Genomic DNA, 19,668 nt, shown 5'->3' on the forward strand with positions numbered 1-19,668 from the left:
GTTTGTCTATGTGACACTTCGATCTGTTGTGACGTTTCCGACGTTTCGAGATCTTCTTCAGGCCCTGATAAACAAAATCCAACTAAAAAGTATTTAATTTTACAAATTGAAACTACAAAAAATAATGCAGAATTCCCCAAAGTAATGAAATTTATTGGATTTTCCCGACAATAAAAATACTTATTGCCTGTTTTGATTGACCAGTGCGTAAAACACAACACAGTAGGTTCCACAGAGTTTTACCAACTGTTGAAAAAAGCAAGAGAATTTTTTCAAAAAAAAATCTAATATTTCTAATTTAGAAAAGTATAAAAAACTTGACATCTGTCAACTATTCAACACTTGTCAAATTAACTTATGTCACTCACCTCAATAAATGTGTAAAGAGATACATCAATAACACCAACAGCCTTCAGTCCCCATGGCTTCTGAATATTTTGAAGGATAAATAGGAAATACAATTTATCTCGCGGCGTAAACTCATACCACTTGGTTTGGTATAGAAGATTCGACAGAGCTTCGGTTCTGACAAAGATAATCTCCCCAAAGAGGCAAAGAATAAGAATTTGAAGGGCAACAACGGCAATAACGACGCCATTGGCAACATCGAGTCCATTATCCATAACGGCGTACAACAGGAAAGTTGCTCCAACAAATGTTGATGTTACCTGCGCAAAGGACATGTAGAAATAAACATCGGAGAGAAAGTTGAATAAATGAACGAGATTCCAATGCATTCGGTGGATTGTTAGCAAGATATCTTTGTACTTCTTGTACTGTTCGACGTCGTCAAGGATGGAGATCAGCTCAGCTACGCTTATCAGTTCACTGCGAAAATGGAATGCAATCATGATGATTAGGCCATCACTCACGCTGATTGCTATGAAGGTGACAATAAAAATGAAATCCTGGACTGTGTAGTTAATAATGTTGAACCAGGGGTTGGTTTCACTGATAAAGGGTATGTGGTACTGCATCGGGAAAACAACACCACCCATTCGTCGGATGAAGAATTGAAGAAAAATCTCAGCACCCCACAACATTGAGCAGTAGACGCTAAAAAATGGAGCACATTCAAAATTTAAATTTTATTAACTAAACGATTTTTTTAAGATTTAAGATGAGAAGAGCAAATTAGTTATTAAGCTAGACATCAGGCTAAAACGTAAAAAAAAGGACATAGAGCTAGGACCATGGTTTTGCTACGACAGAGTAACTCCAAGCTATGATACCCAGAAACTAAGCAATTCTCAATTAAACAAGACATTAAACTGAAGAAAAATCTATAAGCTGAACTGAAAACTAGACAAACATCAAGCTAGAAAAGCAAACTAGGAGATCAATTAAACAGACAAACATCAAACTTGACTTACAAAACTCCAATAGTTATGCCTGGAATATGAGCTGCATTGTTACGCATCCTTATTTCCTTCACAAGCCCATTTTCACCTTCAGTGTAGAATTTCCGTAATTCACTAAAGAGATTCTTAAAATCGTGGTAATTGATTACAAGCATGAGTCCTTTCCCAAGTGACTGCATGTGCACAGCTATGAAGATGATGGTATAGATTGCTTGAACGCGATTCGTACTGTTGTAGGTCAGGCGTACGTAGTCGAGATTGAAGCAGGTGCTTATGAAGAAGATTAGGGGAAAGATGTAGTTATGGGCACGAATTGTCTTGCCGCGATATCCACAATTTATCACCCAGATGCTCTTCTCGAAAAAATCAACGAGCCATTCGAATCTCTTTCGAGCAACCTCGTCCACAGTAGCCGCCATTGCTTGTCCTTCTGCTGAACAATACTCTGATGACGATTGATTCCCAACTAGCTTTTTTATCCTTCTGGCCCAATTGATGGCATTTTTGGGAGTTTGCATTATCAAGTATTTAGAGGAAAAGTTTAATCGTACAGAGCGTACACTGAAAAAAATCTCAGTCAAGGAAATGTATTACTTTAAAATTTAACTCTGAATGAGACTTTAAAAAAAAAACTAGGATAATACAAAATTATATTGAGAAAAATGGAGAATTTTTGAAATTCTCCTTCCGGTGAGCGTCGATTTGTTTTTATTCAGCAATTAAAACTCGAATTGCCAGAGCTTTCGACACTCTGCGTGTCATTCTCAGTGGTCAAAAACTATTGAATTAATGCTGTGTAAATCACGTCATTCCCCATTTTGTCAATCTAAATCACACGTCGGCCTTCTACAATAAACAAAATTATAAATAAAATAAATTATTGATTCTTTGAAAATAATTATAACTCTTTCTCTGATTCTATAATCGCTTAGTGATATAAATAAAATTATGAGTTGGAAAAAATAATTTAGTTTTTACATTTTCTACTATAAGTTTTAGGAAATAAAAAAATTACTCTCAATTAAAAAAAATTGTGCTTTTTGTTCATAATTTCTACATTCTATTTTCATCAGTGTTTTCACAAAATTGAATGAATTTTACAATCGTAAAGGGTAGGTGTGTCTTAAAAGGTATAAAATTTAAGGTCCTTATTATTCCTTTATTAATTACGGTATTTCACAATCCACGAATCCATTATTACGAACTAAATCCAAACACATATTTATATTTCGTTTTATAAAACTTCTCAACTGACCTGTATAGTGTATATTTTTACTATAGAAAGAAAACTTTTTTTTAGATAAAGTTACGCGCAAAACTTGCTGAACGTCTGATCTTTTCAACAGTGCAGAGAAGACTAGCAATCCTTTTGAGGAAGGACAAACCATTTATGCAAAATTTTTCTTCGCAATTAAGTATTACATATTGCCATTATCATAATGGCACCGTTTAACTAATTTTAAATTTATTTCTTATTCAGGAAGACATGAATGAAAAGGCTCAATCCATATGAAGCTTTAGGTTTATCGATTGACTTCATTGACTTTAATTTCATCAGATATTTAAAAGAAACACGAAGTACATATTTTAGATTCATTTTTTTTAATTTTTGTCAATAACTCTTTACATTAAATTTCACATCTTTTGTGTCTTTTAATAACCTGAAAAAAAGGACTTCTGGCAAATTAAATTGACTTAATATTTCAGTTCATCCTTTAAAATGCAGTAAATAGCGCAATAAATCCTTGTAACTTTTCTTTAAAATATTCAAGCAGGAAATCATTATAAACTTAAGAAGGTTTCGCATCATCTGTTACACAAATTACTTACTTAGAAATATTGACCTCGATTCCTTAAACATTTTTCTCCTTGCGAAAATCCTTAAAATTAAACTCTCAATCAATTTCAATTCTCTTCAATACAGGAATTTCCTTCTTTGGTTTTTGATTAATTTTTAATTGAATTAATAAAAGGATTTATTTAGAATATTTTTTTCTTTGATTTATATTTAATCACTTGTTTATGTTTCCTTCCAACTACCTTGATAATATAAGTCAACCCCGTCAACCGATAAAGATTGATTTTTTAACGCTCTCATGAAACTTTAACCCTGAGTTTTTTTTTTTTTAAATTAATGTTACTTTAAGAAATAAAATATTAATTTCATTTTAATTTAATTTTTTGATCTCAAAACACCCTAAAAGTTCAGATATTTTATTTTTCAAGCTAAAAAAAATCTTTGCAGAAAGTAATGGCAGGCAAACGGTGCTTTTCAAACGTTAGAAAAGAAACTTCAAATCCTGCTTCAAATGGGTTAAAAGGAAATTCGGTTAAAAATCGTATTTCAAAATAATATTTATTGATTTCGAAGAAAATACATAGAAATATCATTATTTCATGTAGGAAGCCTTAACAATAAATAAGGCTATATAGTTCAATTAAATATTAGGGAATGAATAAGTTAGGATTTTTTTATAAATTCATGAAAAACAAAATAATTATCTGATTTAAGAATCAGAAAAAGTTTTTGTCCCTTCTTCGTCATGGGTAGGATGGAATCAAGTTAAGGCCTTTAAACCCTTTAAAAGTACTTTCCACAAGCCTGGCAATACCTCTTGGTTACCCCCTTTTTGCAGTGTGAACAATTCTCCACTTTAGGATAATATCTCTGCTTCATAGAAAAAAACTGGACTGACTCATTGTATTTGCCAGATTTAACCAAATAGAGAAGATCCAGAAATTGTCTGTCAGTCAAGAGGGACGGAGCCTGTCCGCATAGAATCAATTCATCCACGGACATCAAAGGAAATCTGATAAAATAAATCAGTTTTCCAATCTTCTTCCTCATTTCCTCTCCAATTTTGACTACATTTTGAGATGTCCTCTGCATCATGGCAGCCACAGCAGCATATAGATCGTATTCCTTGGCAATATTCAGAATTGGAGACTCCAAGATCTTTTTTAGAATGCCCATATGGACTTTAGAGTCAGTGAGCCGCTCAATAATCTTGAGAGGAAATTTCTCACAAATTTCCTGCATCCTGTGGTTCAATTTCTCGATCTGATACTTCTCCAGGGTTTCATAATGATCCAAAAGATTGTTTTCATTGAGAAATGTATCAACAAACCCAATTACCTTCCCAATAAGGTCAAAGATGAAGTACTTTGAAGCCATGTAGAGGATCTCTTCGAAGTTCTTCGCTGTAATCGTAATTTCAATCCCATAAAGGAACTCCATGGTAGTCTTGAAAGTATCAAAGGTTATATCCTTTATGGTGATTTCCTCACTGCAGCCAAATTCACCATAGAACTGCATATTGAAAACTTCGCTGATCTGCGCCAATTTGAGTTTCTCTGCCTGTAGCTTCTCTCCACCATCCGCCAAGAAGATGAAAGTTACATCCGGGCTCTTTCCAAATGTAAAGGGAGGCAATGCAGCATTGTTGTTCGCCATCGTCGCCATGTTCACTATGTGTAATCTAATAGATAAATCGAAGAGATTTTTAGAGATATTTCACAAAAACACATTTTATATTGTTCTTAACATTGTAAAGAAAAATTCTTACCCAAATTTCTGATGATTTCACGTTTAATTAATGAATGTTTTTAAAGTTTTCTTTATCCTGCGAGGAAAAACGTGATGCACGTCTGCTGCGATCTGAACATAACCTCAATTATGTTCACAGGATTCCAAACGGTTGATACCGTTCAATTTTTCCAACGGAAAACATTATAAAACTTCTCAACCGCAACCGCAAACATCGGCTCGGCATCGGCAAACAACATAACCTCAAAATAATCAAAACAAATCTCACGTGTGAAACAAGCAAAAATTCTCTCTCTGAATTTTTCTGGGATTTACGCCTCAGGATGAGTAATACGCAGCAGAGGCACCGCCATGGGAGTCTCAAGCAAACGAATAAGCCCCACAAAACGGGGCGGCATCGCTCAAAGTCTGCTGTTGAAAATGCAAACAAAGGTAATAACCTCATTTCCCACCTATCCTGGGAGATTTCTTAGATTTCAATGCATTTCCTGTCCACAGGGAAGACTTCCGTGAAGGCACTCAGCCGGAAGATGGATAAGGTGATGAGTAGGGACAGTCGACGGCAGCAGGCGAATCAGCTGCGGAAGAATAAGCGTGCAGAAACGATGAACAAGAAGAGGCAACTTGGCACAGCGGAATACGCCCCATTCCTCGTGTGTCTCCTACCCCTGGAGGCGAGTATTGATCCCCGATCGACGCTGGACATGCTGGAGAAGTGCGATCCGGAAGCGATTGTTTACAAAAACTCCACAGGGATAACCTACTTGAGTGTGCCACGCTTCAAGCAGAGATTCTCCTTTATTGTACCGCCCGTGGGGCGTGGGAATGAATTTACAGCTCTGGATTATCTCAAAGTTGCCGACACGACACTCTTTATTGTCTCCGCAAATAATCCCGAGGGGGAGATTATGGATAAGTGGGGTGCAAGGATTTTCCAAATGGCTCTTGCTCAGGGACTCCCAACGCCCATTGTTGCTCTGCAAGATCTGGAATCGATAGCACCCAAGAAGAGAATCCCCATGAAGTCAGGGATTCAGAAAGGGATAGAAAAGATGCTTCCGGATCAGAAATTATTGTCTCTGGATACTAATTCCGACGCTCTGAATCTCCTGCGGAAGATTGGGGCGCAGAAGAAGACAAAACTGAGGAATAGGATGTACAGGCCACATCTCTATGCGGATAGGGTGGAGTATGAGGAGGAGGTGCTGAAGGTGACGGGATATTTGAGGGGAACACCACTGGATGTCAATCGATTGGTTTACATTCCCGGACTGGGAGACTTTCAAATGGCTCAAATTGATGTCATTACTGACCCATATCCCATTGACAAGAGGAATTTGGATCAAGAAATTGTCCGGAAAGTTTTTGCGGTGGCGGATGATAGACAAACTCCCCTGGATAGGGAAAATGCTGTGGATGATGTGATGCAGGAAGAGGAGGAGGAAGCTGTTGAGGAAGAGACGGAGAAACCGAAGAAACTCGTCAAGAGAGTCCCTGTGGGAATGAATAGCTACACAGCTGCATGGATTCCGGATGTGGAGGAAGTTGAAGAGGATGAAGAGAGTGAAGATGAATCTGATGATGATGATGAGGATTTCATGTCGTGTGCATCGGAAGTGGATTCCAATGCTGAAATGGACGATGGTGGTTCCCAAAATGATGATCAAGAGTACGAGGAGATTACTGAAGAGGAAGGTATCTCCAATGAGGCGAAATACGATGAGGGAATGGATTTGGAGGAAGAGAAGCGATCGCTGGATAAGCTCAAAGCCGCTCAGCTGGATAAACACTGGCCCGATGAAATTGACACCCCGCAGGATATTCCCGTAAGGCTGAGATATCAAAAATATCGTGGCTTGGAGTCTTTCAGGACGTCCCCGTGGGATACGGAGAAAGGCCTCCCCAGTGATTACAGCAGAATCTTTCATTTCGAAAACTTCCGCAATCGTGCACGTTTCGAGCTTAAGGAAGCTGCATCCGTTGTTGGTGTTCCTGCTGGGCTCTACCTCACTATTCACATCAAGGGCGTGAATAGAGATATCTGGGATGCCTTCAAATCTGGGCAGGAGAGTGAAAATTTCATCATCTACGGACTCCTACCGCATGAGCATAAAATGTCCATCGTAAATTGCATTCTTCGCCGTACTCCGGACTCTGAGATGCCCATTGAGTCCAAGGAGAGGCTCATCATTCAATGTGGCTATCGGCGCTTCCTGGCCAATCCGATCTACAGCGAGCACACGCATGGGAATAAATACAAATTTGAGAAATTCTTCCGCCCCGATGAGGTTGTCGTGGCGAGCTTCTATGCCCCCATTCAGTACCCTCCAGCTGCCGTGATGTGCTTCCGGCAAAATCCCGATTCGAGTGTCTCCCTCGTGGCGGCAGGAAGTCTCCTGTCTTGCGATCCGAATCGCATTATCCTCAAACGTATTCGCCTCAGTGGGTATCCCCTGAAGATTCTCAAGGATCTCGCCGTGGTCCGCTTCATGTTCTTCAATGCTGAAGATGTGAATTACTACAAACCAATTCAACTGAGGACAAGGTGTGGTCGTCTGGGACACATCAAGGAGAGCCTGGGGACGCACGGGCACATGAAATGCCGCTTCGATGGGCAACTCAAGTCCCAGGATACGGTTTATCTGCAACTCTACAAGCGCGTCTTCCCCAAATGGACGTATCAGGAGTGTCTGAAAACTGCAATTCCACGTCAAGGTGTGTCCGGATCTGGCAGCATGGACATTGACTAGGAATTCCAACCAGGGATTAGTGGGGAGAAAAATCATTTATTATTAAATGCAGAAATATTTCTTGAAAAAAGAAAATAAAGTTATTGAAAATTCTTTTGAAATTATTATGGAGATTTATTTGTAAAAAAAATTATCTGGAAGAGAATTTTTTGGAGGAAGTTCCGGAAAAGGAGTTTATTCATCGATAAATGGGTAATGTTAGCTTAACAGTTTTCTCTCTTCCACAAAGATTCAATTGAGTTAAGTTTTGCCTAAAAATGCAAACAATGACATCACGACTTTCTTCTTTTGGCTACATGAAACATTGTCGCTGATGTTTCATCAGTGAACCAAGAATTTTTACTTCATGCATTAAAAAGACAAAAAAAAATTAATTATAACGTCATTGTTTGCATTTTCAAGCAAGTCTTTATCGTATTTTTCCCTGATCCCTGTAGAAAAAAGTCTAGAAATATCTGAATTTTTTTTATTACCTAACCCTTTCTCGTCCACGTGAAACATTGAAACATGAGCTCTTTTTATCACGATATTTATTGTCTCAAGAGATGCTCTCCTCACAGAGGGCTTTTCTCAGCCGGTCTTCTTTGACCTCTTTTGCGTGAATTTGATGAATTTCTAACTTCAAAAAACAATTAAATTAATAAATATTTGGAAAAATAAAATGTATCACGTTTGGGTTAGCGTATGACGCAAAAAACGCGAAAGGGTTAAAATTAATGATTTTCTGGTTCAAAGTTCAAGATTCACAATTAAGGGGAGAAAAATAAAGTATTAAAAAAAACTTGAAATTCCCTTGGAAACGAACACAGATTTATTTGCTAAAAAAATACATTTTATGCGTGAGTTTATTTGAGTTTTTGCTGCAACTTTTATTGCAAGAAAAAGTTGCAAAAAAAGAATAAATTATTGCTGGGAGAGTGGAATCACTTTGTTAATTTAAGAACAATTTGAAAGAATATATTATTTTTTAACTAAGAATTGGAAAAAGAACTATAAGATTTCATTGTTCTACGGCTTGCGATGCTTCCGGATGAAAGCTGTGAGAATATCCGTAAATTTGTGGGGTTCATTGAGATGCGCATGGTGCTTCCCTTGAATGGTGTGATACTCAAAATTTGGATTATTCTCCCGGAAAACTTCGATGATCTCATCAACGTACTTCTTGTCCTCGTAGTAGACGGAATTTGTGCATTTAACAAACATATACGGGCACTTTATTCTCTTTGTCATCTCAATGGCAATCTCTTGGGATAGTGTCACGAAGTTGAAGCCTTTGAGGCGGTTGTCGCGTGTGTAGAAGTACTTTTCGGGATCATCTTTGGATTTAGCAATGGCGCGCTTGAGGAGATACGGACAGGCTTCCTTAGTCACGGATCCATTGGTTCCTTTGTGGAGGCGCTCGAGGATGTCGTCGTAGGTGTAGCTTGGTGGTTCGGATCCCTCCTCATTTTGCTGATTGGCCTTGAGGAAGGCCTCGAAACCTCTCTCAATCATTGGGGCGTACTTCTCAGCAGGGCGCACGTGAGGTTTTAGAGCATCAATGCCAATCATTAGGTCTACTTTGTCAGGGAAAGTAGAGCTGTAGCTAAAGCCAATGAGTGAGCTCATGGAGTGTCCGAGAAGTGAGATCTTATCCCATTTTTCCTGATCAGCCAGCAAACGGAGACAGAGGCTGATGTCGAGCCAACTGTAGAAGATTCCATGTGGTAGCCTAGAAGAGTATCCATGCCCTGGGAGATCGAGTGCCAAGTAGCTGTATTCAGTTGGAAGTTGCGGGATGAGTGTATCAAAGGAACCCGCATTGTCCTGCCATCCATGAATGCAGACAATTGGTCGAGTATTCCGTGGGCCCCACCACTTTCCAGCAACATTCCCCCATGGAACGTTAAACGTGAACTCCTCAACCTTTTTTTTTAGAGAGAGAAAAAATTGACATTGAAAAACTCACTGAAAAAAAAATTGTTAATGGAAAACTTCTCATCTCACCTCCCGCTCAGGTACACCGTTCGTCAGAGCAGTTTGGGGTTCCACCGATGTTGCCATTCTTCGTGCCAATGCAATATTCTTGACACCCACAACCCGCCACACCTGACGAAATGTTAACATTAATCAGATTAGACTCTGAAATGGAAAAAAAATAAAAGGAGAAAAACTGAATGAGTTATCACCTCTATCTCTGTGCCCTCCTTATCAGCTGGCCAAATTCCTCCAATAGCCTGTACGCGAAATACTCCAATTTTTATCACTCCTATCACTCATGCAACCGATTTGTACCTCACACCATTTCCGAATGAGCTAAGCAGAAAATTATATTACCTCACAAGAGGAAGATTAAAAGCTTTTTAATTGTGGACTTTTAGCATGAGATCAAAATAAAATAGACACACTCATTTTGTTCTTATTGCGGTAATAAAACGATTTTTAACAACTTATTTACATGATGAAATTTTTTATTACAAACTGCTGGAAGTATTCCTTTAAAATTGTTTTAGGAATGCAAACTGTCGGAAATTTTAATTAGCTATTCTATAAAAAAATACGATTTTCTAGAGGATGTTCTATGAATAGAGTATCTACAGTTGGATACAATAAAATTAGGTATTTATTCATTTAAAATGGTCAAAGCTAAAGATTTATGTTTTTTAGGCTCAAAATCTCTTTGAAAATCCCGTAAATTCGAGTTTATCCTCTTTACATATCCCATAAATCCAATAAGTCCTACAAGTCCCATAAATATGCAAATAGGTAAATATTGCAAAGATTTTCTGAATTTAACTGATTTTTGAGTTAGGATTGATGATTTTTTTCTATTTTTTATTAATTAATTGTTATACATATTCTTTTATTTACAAATCTTATAGAATTAAAAAAAAATCCTTAAATCCTATAAATACTTTTTTTTTTAATAAAATTCTCTAAATCCCTTTTTATTAAAGAAGTAGAAAATAGATTTGCAAATTCTATAAATCCGACAAATTGCTTTCATAGACATAAAAATGATAAATTTAAAATTCAATTTTGAAAAATCCTTTGCTGTAATATTTAAATCCTACAATTCCCTTCACAATTACCACAAATCTTTTTAAATTCAGGAGAAAAATCTAAGAAGTCTCTTAGCCAAACCCAGCAAGGCAAATAAAAACCTTCTAAAATATTCGAGAAATCCATCAAATACAATTTAAAATCCTACAAATTGCCCATATAAATCGCGTAAATACTTCATTTATAAGTTTTTATAATAAAGTAATTTTTTGGAGTTAATTTCATGTTAAAAAAAAACGTTAAACTATATTGAAGATTAGTACCTGATGAAGCACATTTATTCCCCAAAACGTCGCTGGCAACCAGAAAAGCCCAAGTTTATTAGATTTTTCAAATTCTTTCATTTTCTATCTTTTTTTCCTATACATTTTTAACCCTTTAAGGTCTATTGGGTCATACGCTGACCCAAAGGCTCAATTTTGAAAATGTTTCATTTTGTATAGGTAGTCATTTTATGAATATTGAGTCCAAATTAGTACAAGACTATGTCTTTACAATTTCTGATCATTTTATGATTACAAAAGGATATCCCCAAGGACTCACAGGATCAGGAAGGACGAAAAACTGAAAATTTTTAAGTAGGGATTTTTTGCCAAAAATGTCTTATTTGAGCTCAAAGGAACCCAAAAAAACATTTTTAGTTCAATCAACTCGGTAAATTGATCGTAGACTTTAAAGGGTTAAAATAACTTCATTCGGATTTGAAATCCAGAACTGCAATAAACTTTTTTTTTAATTTAATGACTACGTGAACGTTTTAATACCTTTTAAATAAATCAACGTTTAATAGCTTATAATTGTTTTTAGATAACCTTGAGTAGGTATAGTAAGAAAATTCTTATTTGCATAAAAACGATAAAAACAAAGATTTTATTCAAATTTTAAAAACAATTTATTGGAATAAAAAAAAGACCTTTCCTAAAATTTTTACAATCTACATCCCCCTTTTTTTTTTTAATTAAGTTATCGTCCTTTTTTCAGGATTTGCGTTAAAAATTCTTTTTAACTGGAATGAATATGAAAATCTTCGATGAATTTTCTTTTGAGGAATACTTTTTTTTTCTTAGAGTTTGCTTTTAATCTTTGCTCTTTTCTCTTTGTTCGCTTGACAATTCTTCCGGATAAAGTCCGAGAGGATGCCACTGATGGTTGTTGGATGTGTTAGATGGACATGATGACGCCCCGGGACTTGATGCATCACAAAGTGAGGATTGCATTTCTTCATCTCTTCAATGACTTCCAGGAGGTATTTTTCTTCTTCCCAGAACTTCACGATCGATTGGTCAGCACGAATGTACATGTAGGGAAAGTCAATTCTCCGTGCTAGAATGAGGCAGCTCTCTTGGCTGATGAGGAGGTGCATGAGGTACTTGAGACGTCCATCGCGGTTGAAGTAGTACTTATCGGGGTACTTTGTGGACTTCCGGACATTACGGCTGAGAATGTAGGGTCCGTAGTCTTTGCTAATTGATTTATAGGTTCCAATGTAGAGACGATCGACGAGAGCGTCAAAATTGTAGCTGGGCGGCTCTTTGGGAATGAGGTTCCTCTCATCCTCGAGTGCCACACCGGTGAGCATTGTTTTAATGTAGTCAACAATATCGGGCATTATTTTGGGCTTAAGCGCATCCATAGCAATGACAAATTCCACCTTTTCCGGAAAGAGACCCGAGTAGACAAAGCTGAGGATTGCTCCTAAGGAATGCGCAAGGATTGAGACTTTCTTCCACTCATAGATCTCCTGAATGCGATAGATGAGCCAAATGTAGTCGTAGGCTGAGTAGGACATCCCAGGTGGGTAGGGGCTTGAGAATCCATGACCGGGAAAATCAATTGCAAGGTATCCGAACTCCTGCGGTAGCAGTGGGATGAGCGTGTCGAAGGTGCCAATGTTATCCTGCCAGCCGTGAAGGCAGAGAATTGGACGAGCATCCTTTGGGCCCCACCATTTGCCCGCAATATGCCCCCAAGGCACTTCAATTCTCACCTTGGTGGCCTTGAAGAGAAAATTTTAATTATTCCAAATGATTTTTTTTCGCACTTCCTCGCCATTTGTTTACCTTCTTACTATTCTCCCGCACATCCTTAATGGCCTCCCCGTCGGTGCTTGCCTTGGATTGCCGAAAAATCTCCCTGGCAAGCTTTTCCTCAGCTGATTTCCACATGATTTCACTTTTGCAAACTCTCACCAGCAACTGACATCCACTTAAATCTTATCGCGCGCGTTCAATGTCGTGCTTACACGATCTCCTATCGCACCCCGCAATTAAATGCGTAAGCTAAAAATGTTCCTATTTACCTCTGCAGCTTCTTTCAGAGTCCACAAATTCCTTTCTCCCTCAAAGTCCAGCACTTCACGCGATCTTCACTACAAGAGCATTTCACAGAAAGTCCCGCAGCTCACGGTCGTGCAGGTGAATTTTATTCATCAGCACTATTTCACAAGTCACGGGGCAAATATCACAATCGTCGTGAGACTGGGTCGAGGAGGGCAAAGTCCGCGTCTTCAGGTTGTTTAGCCCACAATCCACCGCAGTTTTGCTAAAAAAAATGATTCACGCAGGAATTTACAAAAAATATCACACACATAACCTAACTTTTGATTTTGAACAACTTTCCCGGTAGAGGGCCGGTGAAAGTGACAACGTAAATGTCAAGTTTCAATGATTCATGGTCGTGTTTGTGTGCGAAAAAAACTCAGCCGTGATTTTTCAGCATTTCTTCCCATTTCTCTACACTTCCGGTGTCTGGGAGTGTGATCAGGCAGTGGCAAAGTGAGATGTTTTTGAGGCAAGTGGTGCATACAGTGAGTTGAAATTCAAAGTGGGGGCGTGTGGGGGAATGACATCAGACGCGTGGGCAAAAATAGTGCAAAAATATTTCTCACGGAAATTTCATGTTCTCCCCATTATTCACCTGGGACTGATAAGTGGTGAGGTGTTGTGATAAGGAATTTGGTGATTTCCCACGGTGGACAGTGTGTGCGAGGTCACATTGGGTACACAATGGACGCAGAAGATCGCACAAACTATCGCCGGACTGAGGTGGATTGGTCAAGGTGAGACTTTCCGTAAGTTTTTCCAGGTGAAACGTTTCTCCAAAATGGCACTTTTGTTTCCTCCAGATATGGCCTGGGGAATGAGGAACCCCATCACTACAATAGAGCTCGCCCACGGGGTAATTCAGGGGGATTTGTAGACCTTGGAGATGAATATCAGTACGCAGCTGGAGGGCATCAAGCATCCGGGGCCAATGAAATCTTTGCCGAGGAGCAAGGAGACAAGCCATGGTGGCGAACAAATTTCTTCATATCACAGCCGGTGCTCTTTGGAACGTGGGACGGGGTCTTCACGTCCTGCCTCATAAACATATTCGGTGTGATTGTTTTCCTTCGCTCCGGGTGGATTGTCGCCCAAGCTGGGATTATCAATGCAATCCTCATTATTATTGCCTCCGTGTCCATTGCCCTCATATCCGTTCTCTCAGCTGTGGGGATTTGCGAGAGATGTCGCGTTGAGAGTGGAGGAGTTTACTTCCTCATTGCCCACACTCTAGGCTCACGCTTTGGGGGATCCCTTGGGCTTCTCTACTGCTTCGGTCAGGCCGTTGGATGTGCTCTCAATGTCCTCGGTTTTGGGGAATCCATGGCGGGACTTGTGGGCCTCGCAGGCAACACCTGGGCCATCAGGGGCTTTGCCGCTGGGGCTGTTCTCATAATAGGCATAATAAATGTCGCCGGAGTGAAGTGGGTGGTTAAACTTCAATTTGCCCTCCTTGTGGTGCTCCTTCTCTCAGCACTGGACTTTATTATTGGCTCCTTTGTGGCCAATGATCCGGAGAATGGGATTGAGGGATGGCTCAGTGGGAATTTCAAATTAAATCTCTGGGCTGACTATCAAGACGGGTACACCTGGTTCCGCGTCTTTGGTGTCTTCTTCCCCACAATCACGGGAATCCTGTCTGGCATCAACATGAGTGGTGATCTCAGGGCCCCATCCACAGACATCCCCAATGGAACTCTTGCAGCTTTCAGCACTTCGTAAGTTTCTCGTTTATTTATTAAATTTTTTTTATTACTTTGAATATTTAATTAGCTCTGTGAAATAATTAAAAAGTTGCTAAATATTCAATCGAAATTAACTATTAGCTTTTTTAGCGTCTCCAAATAAATTTTGAATGAGAAGAGGTTTCAAATATTCATGAAAATTTCACTGATAAATTTTTTTTTCAATGAAAGTTTTTTTTTTTGTTAGCTGTTTTTATCCAGCTTTACGAAAACTAAATTTTGGCTATACTTCAAAAGATCTGAGATAATTAAGATTGTGGTATTTTTGAAATGAAAATTTCAATTTTTATCTTGAATTTTCTAACGTGGGATAGCTTATTCAAATATTTATATTTTAACACTTAATGATAGATATTTTATATGTCTTTTAATTAGCAATTTTTTTTGTAAATGACGTAAAATTTTTATCCAAAGAATAATAATTTATTTCCTCGTGAAAACTAATCTTTTAGAGGATTTTATCCAAATAATTCTGGCGTTAAAATTTGTATCCAGAATTCAAGCTATTTGTGTAATCTTTGAATTTATCTCGAGATATCATCATCACTATAAGCTTGTTTCACGACGCGCAACAACTAGGGCTATATGCGTTATCTCGAGATAACTCTGGATAAAATATCGAATATTTTTCCCATTTTACAATTTCCTTGCTATAGCCCTGTACGTATTTCATCTATAAAAGTTCCATAATAATTGTTGTTTCGTACCTTTTTTTTTCAAAGAAAACTTTATCCGTTAGTTTTTCATTATCCGACATTTTATCTATTTTCTGTAAAATCTTCTCTTGTATTAATTCTATATCAAATTTCATTTATTTTATCAATATCTATATAATAAAGAAAGGTCTCTCTAAAATTTCGTTCCTGTTCAGCTATGCATTTCTACACCGTTGGTCCGATCGTGATGAAATTTGGTACAGAGACTCCTGATACCAGGCGGTTTTTACCAACGACATTCATTTTCCCCCCAGAGCCCCCCTTCACATAGCCCCCATATAAAATTCATGCTTTTTTGACTACTTTTTGAATCTGGCGCCATAAATGTTGTATGAAATTCACTTTTTCCCTTTGAAATATCTGTTGGAGGTTTTTGTGTGGCCCATCTACATAATAAAGAAAGGTCTCTCTAAAATATGGTGTCTGTTCAGCTATGCATTTCTACACCGTTGGTCCGATCGTGATGAAATTTGGTACAGAGACTACTGATACCAGACGGTTTTTACCAACGAATAAATCTTCCATTAAATATATTTCAATTCATCACAATTCCTTTCTCCCTCTAAAATTTGCGCGAAGCGCAAGAATTCCCCGCGAAGCGGGGCGAGGTAAATTGGAGCGAAGCGACAATTTACCTCGTATGTACATAATGGTAACTTTTTATCCATGATTTTCTAATGTAAATTTTTTATCCTTAAATATTTAAACTGGATTATCTTCAATATGTTATTAATCTGTTATTCGATGAAGACTAAAATTCGACTAAAATGTCTGAAATTATTAATGCATACATATTTGATAATCTATTTGTAAAATTCAAACGTTTGATATTTTATCCATGAATTTTTGACCATATTGATTCTTTATCCTCCTTTTATCTCGAATTATCCTTATCATTTTTTTATTACCCGTAAACTTCAAAAGTTTGTTGATTTCCTCCAAATAATTGATTATCCCGATTATCCAAGAGAAAATGCTAAAGATGAAATTATCGAAAAAAAATTCTTTTGAAATTTTGGAAATTTATAGCCCTCGAATTGGATGAGAAGTGAAAGTTAAGCACGCTTTAAAATCCAATAAAATTTATATTGAAGCGATGAACTCATACAACGAGTTATTTAATCTATTTCATGAATTTAATGACTTTTCACGAATTTTTTATACAATTTTTAACATTTTTTTTTGATAGGACCGTCCTCTATTTGATCTTTGCCCTCTTTTTGGGTGCCATTGTGAGGCGTGAAACACTCCTGAAGGACTTTATGATTGTCGTGAAGGTATCTGCTGTGCAGATGCTCCTCCTGGCTGGAATCTACGTGAGTAGTATGTCATCGTGCCTTGGCGCCATGTACGGGACTCCGCGTGTCCTTCAGAGTATCGCCAATGAGAGTGTTATCCCTGGAATTGGGGGCTTGGGGAAGGGCAGGGGGCCCAACAAGGTGCCACTGTATGCAATGGCCGTGGTGGCTACGGTGACGATCACTTTTATCATTGTTGGGGATATCAATACACTGGCCCCTATTGTTACGATGCCCTTCCTCCTCACGTATGCATGCATTGACTACTCCTACTTTGCCCTGGCGCAGACTTTTGACATTCAGAGTCGACGAGAAGAGAGGTTTGTTGGAGAATTTTTTGTCTTGTTTTGTGATTGATTTTAATTGAATGATTTTTCGTTGTTGTTGTTGAGTAGGTTCAGGATTCAAGCTCAGAGTCCCTCGTATGAATCTCGACGCTATGGAGCAACGATGGAGGAGAATAATGATCTCGATCATCTCTTCCCAGAGCGCACAAGGCACAAGAATCTATCATCACCACCGACATCGCAGGCAAATACCCCGAGTCACAATCATTCAAATCACCTGCCCAACTCCTCAACCACGCAGTCCATAAATTCCGATGTGGTCTTCCGGGGGGTTAATAGTACAAATGCAGGTGAAGAGGGTGGGGATGAGGATGAACCCATTGCCGCTGCCAGGCCGCACATTCATTCCAAAACGAAGAATTGGTATTCGGGCTTCTGCAATCGCTGGGCATCCCTCATGGGGGCCGCCATAAAGATCTTCATTATGCTCCTGGTGCACTGGATTTATGCTCTTGTGTGCCTCGTTGTTGTCTTTCTCGTGTGGTTCTACGTTGGTACGGCGAATCCCGCCGTGAAACCCGGATTGGCGCATGAATTTCGCTTCTTTGTCTGGCTCAAGGGTGTGATTTTCCGGTGTTTTGGGTGAGTTTTTTTTTCACTGTAAATTCCCCGAAAAATGCGTTTTTTAACGTAATTTTTATCCACAGAAAACGCGTCAATGAGTACGAACAAATTGTTGTGACGCCATCATGTCCGGGTGTTGAAGTAACTCAGGCACAGCTAAATGAGGAGAATGATGATTTCTCCTCACGGCGACGCTATCACCAATCATCCGTTGTTCAGGGACAATACGTTGATATCTAAAGGCTGCCGTGTGTGCGATAAAAGAGAGAGAGAGAGATTTTCTACAATTCCTCCCGCAATATATTCCCAGAAAAAGGTGTTTTTGTACCAGAAAAGAAATTCTAAAAAAATAATTTGTGAGATTTAGCATGGAAAATTAGGAGATTTCCACAGAGATTAGGTTTTTTTTTCGACAAAATTTTTCTTTTAAATTTGTCACAAGATTCCTTAATTAATTTTTTTTCGTGCAGAAATTGTAATTTTTGTAAAGTGCCTTTGATCCAGCGAGATTTATTTAAACAACAAAATTCCTTAAAAACTCACATTTCCTCTCTCACGAGGAAGATTAAAAGATAAAGCACAAAGGCAAAGAAAAGAAATGTATAGTAAACTTTATGTTTAACATGACTATTTATTTAACAAGAAATTATATATCAATAGTTTTTAGTGAGGTAGCTTATATAGAGCACATAAACCAGTTTATTTTTTATATAATCTTTAATTTTTTTGTGTAGCAATTTAAGAGCAAAGATAAAGTGAAATTGATTGATTGTGTAAATAAAGAAGGGACATGCTGTATTTATCGCAACTTCTATCATTAAAAAAAAAATAACTGAATTCTAGGCTAAATTAATCACAGATTGATGTATAATTTTAAAGAAAAATTGATAAACTTGTACCGTGACGAAATCAGTTGGTTTTCTTTTCTTCTACATATTTTTGCCACAAAGGGAGAAAGTCTTTTTCTTTCAGGTGGAAAGGAATTCTTTCGTCAACTCTAAAGTACTTTAAAAGGATTGTCAAAGCAGATGAAACATCAGCGTGAATGTTTCATGCATTTAGGGAGATAAAAATACAATAGTGACGTCATTGATTCCATTTTTTGAAAAAATATTTACACACTTCTAATACAAATCTGATTTTTATTGAGATTTTCAAGATTTTTAAACAGTAATTAAGAAAAAGACTTAACTCAAATGTTAACCCTCCATACTGTGACCAAAACACTTACGCGCATTACTATTGGGGGAGGTGACCGACCCAATAGAATTTTTCGTAAAAAAAGCAAATTATTTCGGTTAAATGAGCTTTAATAGACTCCTGGTACTCCATGAGAAGTCTTTTGTCCACTTTAGAACACAAAAATAAATTTTAAATGGAATTTTGAATTTTTGATGAATTTTGCAGTGATTTTTTTGGGGTTAGAATCGTCTAGAAAGAGACAAAGAGTGACAAGGCGAAGAGAAAATGGAATAAATTTGACCGTTACACCAATTTTTGAATTCCTTCTTCTTACATTTTTGTTAATAACTTTTTTTCTGGTGGTCGGATTGGCATGAAATTTTGACACAATCTTCTCAGATAACCAAGGAACTTATTTCCAAAAGCTTGGTTTTATACCTCTAAGAACTAAGGCGCAATTAATCAAAATATAGCTCTTGGGTCGGTCACCTGCCCCTCATAGTATACGGAGGGTTAAAGGACATTATGCAGAGTAAATTAAGTCTTTGAATTTTAAGAACAAAGCCCAAACCATTTCTTTCTCAATTTTCTATGAATCTGATTTCTTACAAACTTTGTCAACTTCCCCATACATTGTGCATAACATCCTTCAATAATATTCAGGGAACATTTGGTGGCAGTTGTGGGATCTTCTTTATTTCTGTCATTGCTCGTGATCTTCATCAATTTTAGGCATTTCAGGTCTTTTCCGCCATTCCCAAAGTCTGGTCGATCGGGCTAATCATTCCCCAGGAT

The 19,668-nt window shown here is 37.9% G+C and overlaps 6 protein-coding genes across 8 annotated transcripts; 2 read left to right on the forward strand and 4 right to left on the reverse strand.

The window, feature by feature from the left end:
• Positions 1-143: 143 nt before the first annotated feature.
• Positions 144-1,780, reverse strand: LOC129791531 (odorant receptor 85b-like). Its single transcript, XM_055829691.1, has 3 exons — positions 1,374-1,780; positions 369-1,056; positions 144-246 (listed from the first exon to the last, which is right to left on the reverse strand). Exons 1-3 carry the CDS (start codon positions 1,778-1,780, stop codon positions 181-183), a joined length of 1,161 nt encoding a protein of 386 aa, XP_055685666.1. The 3' UTR covers positions 144-180.
• Positions 1,781-3,703: 1,923 nt separating this feature from the next.
• Positions 3,704-5,115, reverse strand: LOC129793079 (BTB/POZ domain-containing protein 6-A-like). Its single transcript, XM_055832661.1, has 2 exons — positions 4,928-5,115; positions 3,704-4,840 (listed from the first exon to the last, which is right to left on the reverse strand). Exon 2 carries the CDS (start codon positions 4,822-4,824, stop codon positions 3,943-3,945), a length of 882 nt encoding a protein of 293 aa, XP_055688636.1. The 5' UTR covers positions 4,825-4,840; positions 4,928-5,115; the 3' UTR covers positions 3,704-3,942.
• Positions 5,116-5,129: 14 nt separating this feature from the next.
• On the forward strand, positions 5,130-7,759 carry LOC129793056 (pre-rRNA-processing protein TSR1 homolog). The gene is made up of 2 exons (XM_055832605.1): positions 5,130-5,340; positions 5,407-7,759. The coding sequence occupies exons 1-2, from the start codon at positions 5,232-5,234 to the stop codon at positions 7,656-7,658; spliced, it is 2,361 nt and encodes a 786-aa protein (XP_055688580.1). The 5' UTR covers positions 5,130-5,231; the 3' UTR covers positions 7,659-7,759.
• Positions 7,760-8,446: 687 nt separating this feature from the next.
• Positions 8,447-13,309, reverse strand: LOC129793078 (probable serine hydrolase). Of its 3 annotated transcripts, none has more exons than XM_055832658.1 (4): positions 13,000-13,304; positions 9,827-9,953; positions 9,645-9,746; positions 8,447-9,563 (listed from the first exon to the last, which is right to left on the reverse strand). In XM_055832658.1, the coding sequence occupies exons 3-4, from the start codon at positions 9,699-9,701 to the stop codon at positions 8,667-8,669; spliced, it is 954 nt and encodes a 317-aa protein (XP_055688633.1). In that variant the 5' UTR covers positions 9,702-9,746; positions 9,827-9,953; positions 13,000-13,304; the 3' UTR covers positions 8,447-8,666. The 3 variants fall into 3 exon arrangements, with proteins under 3 accessions (XP_055688633.1, XP_055688634.1, XP_055688632.1); XM_055832659.1 differs by having other exon boundaries at positions 9,827-9,974; XM_055832657.1 differs by lacking the exon at positions 9,827-9,953 and having other exon boundaries at positions 9,645-9,779; positions 13,000-13,309.
• LOC129793077 (probable serine hydrolase) lies at positions 11,569-13,000 on the reverse strand. The gene is made up of 2 exons (XM_055832656.1): positions 12,761-13,000; positions 11,569-12,696 (listed from the first exon to the last, which is right to left on the reverse strand). The coding sequence occupies exons 1-2, from the start codon at positions 12,863-12,865 to the stop codon at positions 11,764-11,766; spliced, it is 1,038 nt and encodes a 345-aa protein (XP_055688631.1). The 5' UTR covers positions 12,866-13,000; the 3' UTR covers positions 11,569-11,763.
• Positions 13,310-13,345: 36 nt separating the features above from the next.
• Positions 13,346-18,600, forward strand: LOC129793057 (solute carrier family 12 member 8). The gene is made up of 5 exons (XM_055832606.1): positions 13,346-13,758; positions 13,825-14,739; positions 16,672-17,100; positions 17,176-17,709; positions 17,775-18,600. Exons 1-5 carry the CDS (start codon positions 13,706-13,708, stop codon positions 17,929-17,931), a joined length of 2,088 nt encoding a protein of 695 aa, XP_055688581.1. The 5' UTR covers positions 13,346-13,705; the 3' UTR covers positions 17,932-18,600.
• Positions 18,601-19,668: the final 1,068 nt, after the last annotated feature.

Source organism: Lutzomyia longipalpis, chromosome 3 (genome assembly GCF_024334085.1).
Source record: "Lutzomyia longipalpis isolate SR_M1_2022 chromosome 3, ASM2433408v1".
In the NCBI taxonomy this organism is placed as follows: domain Eukaryota; kingdom Metazoa; phylum Arthropoda; class Insecta; order Diptera; family Psychodidae; genus Lutzomyia; species Lutzomyia longipalpis.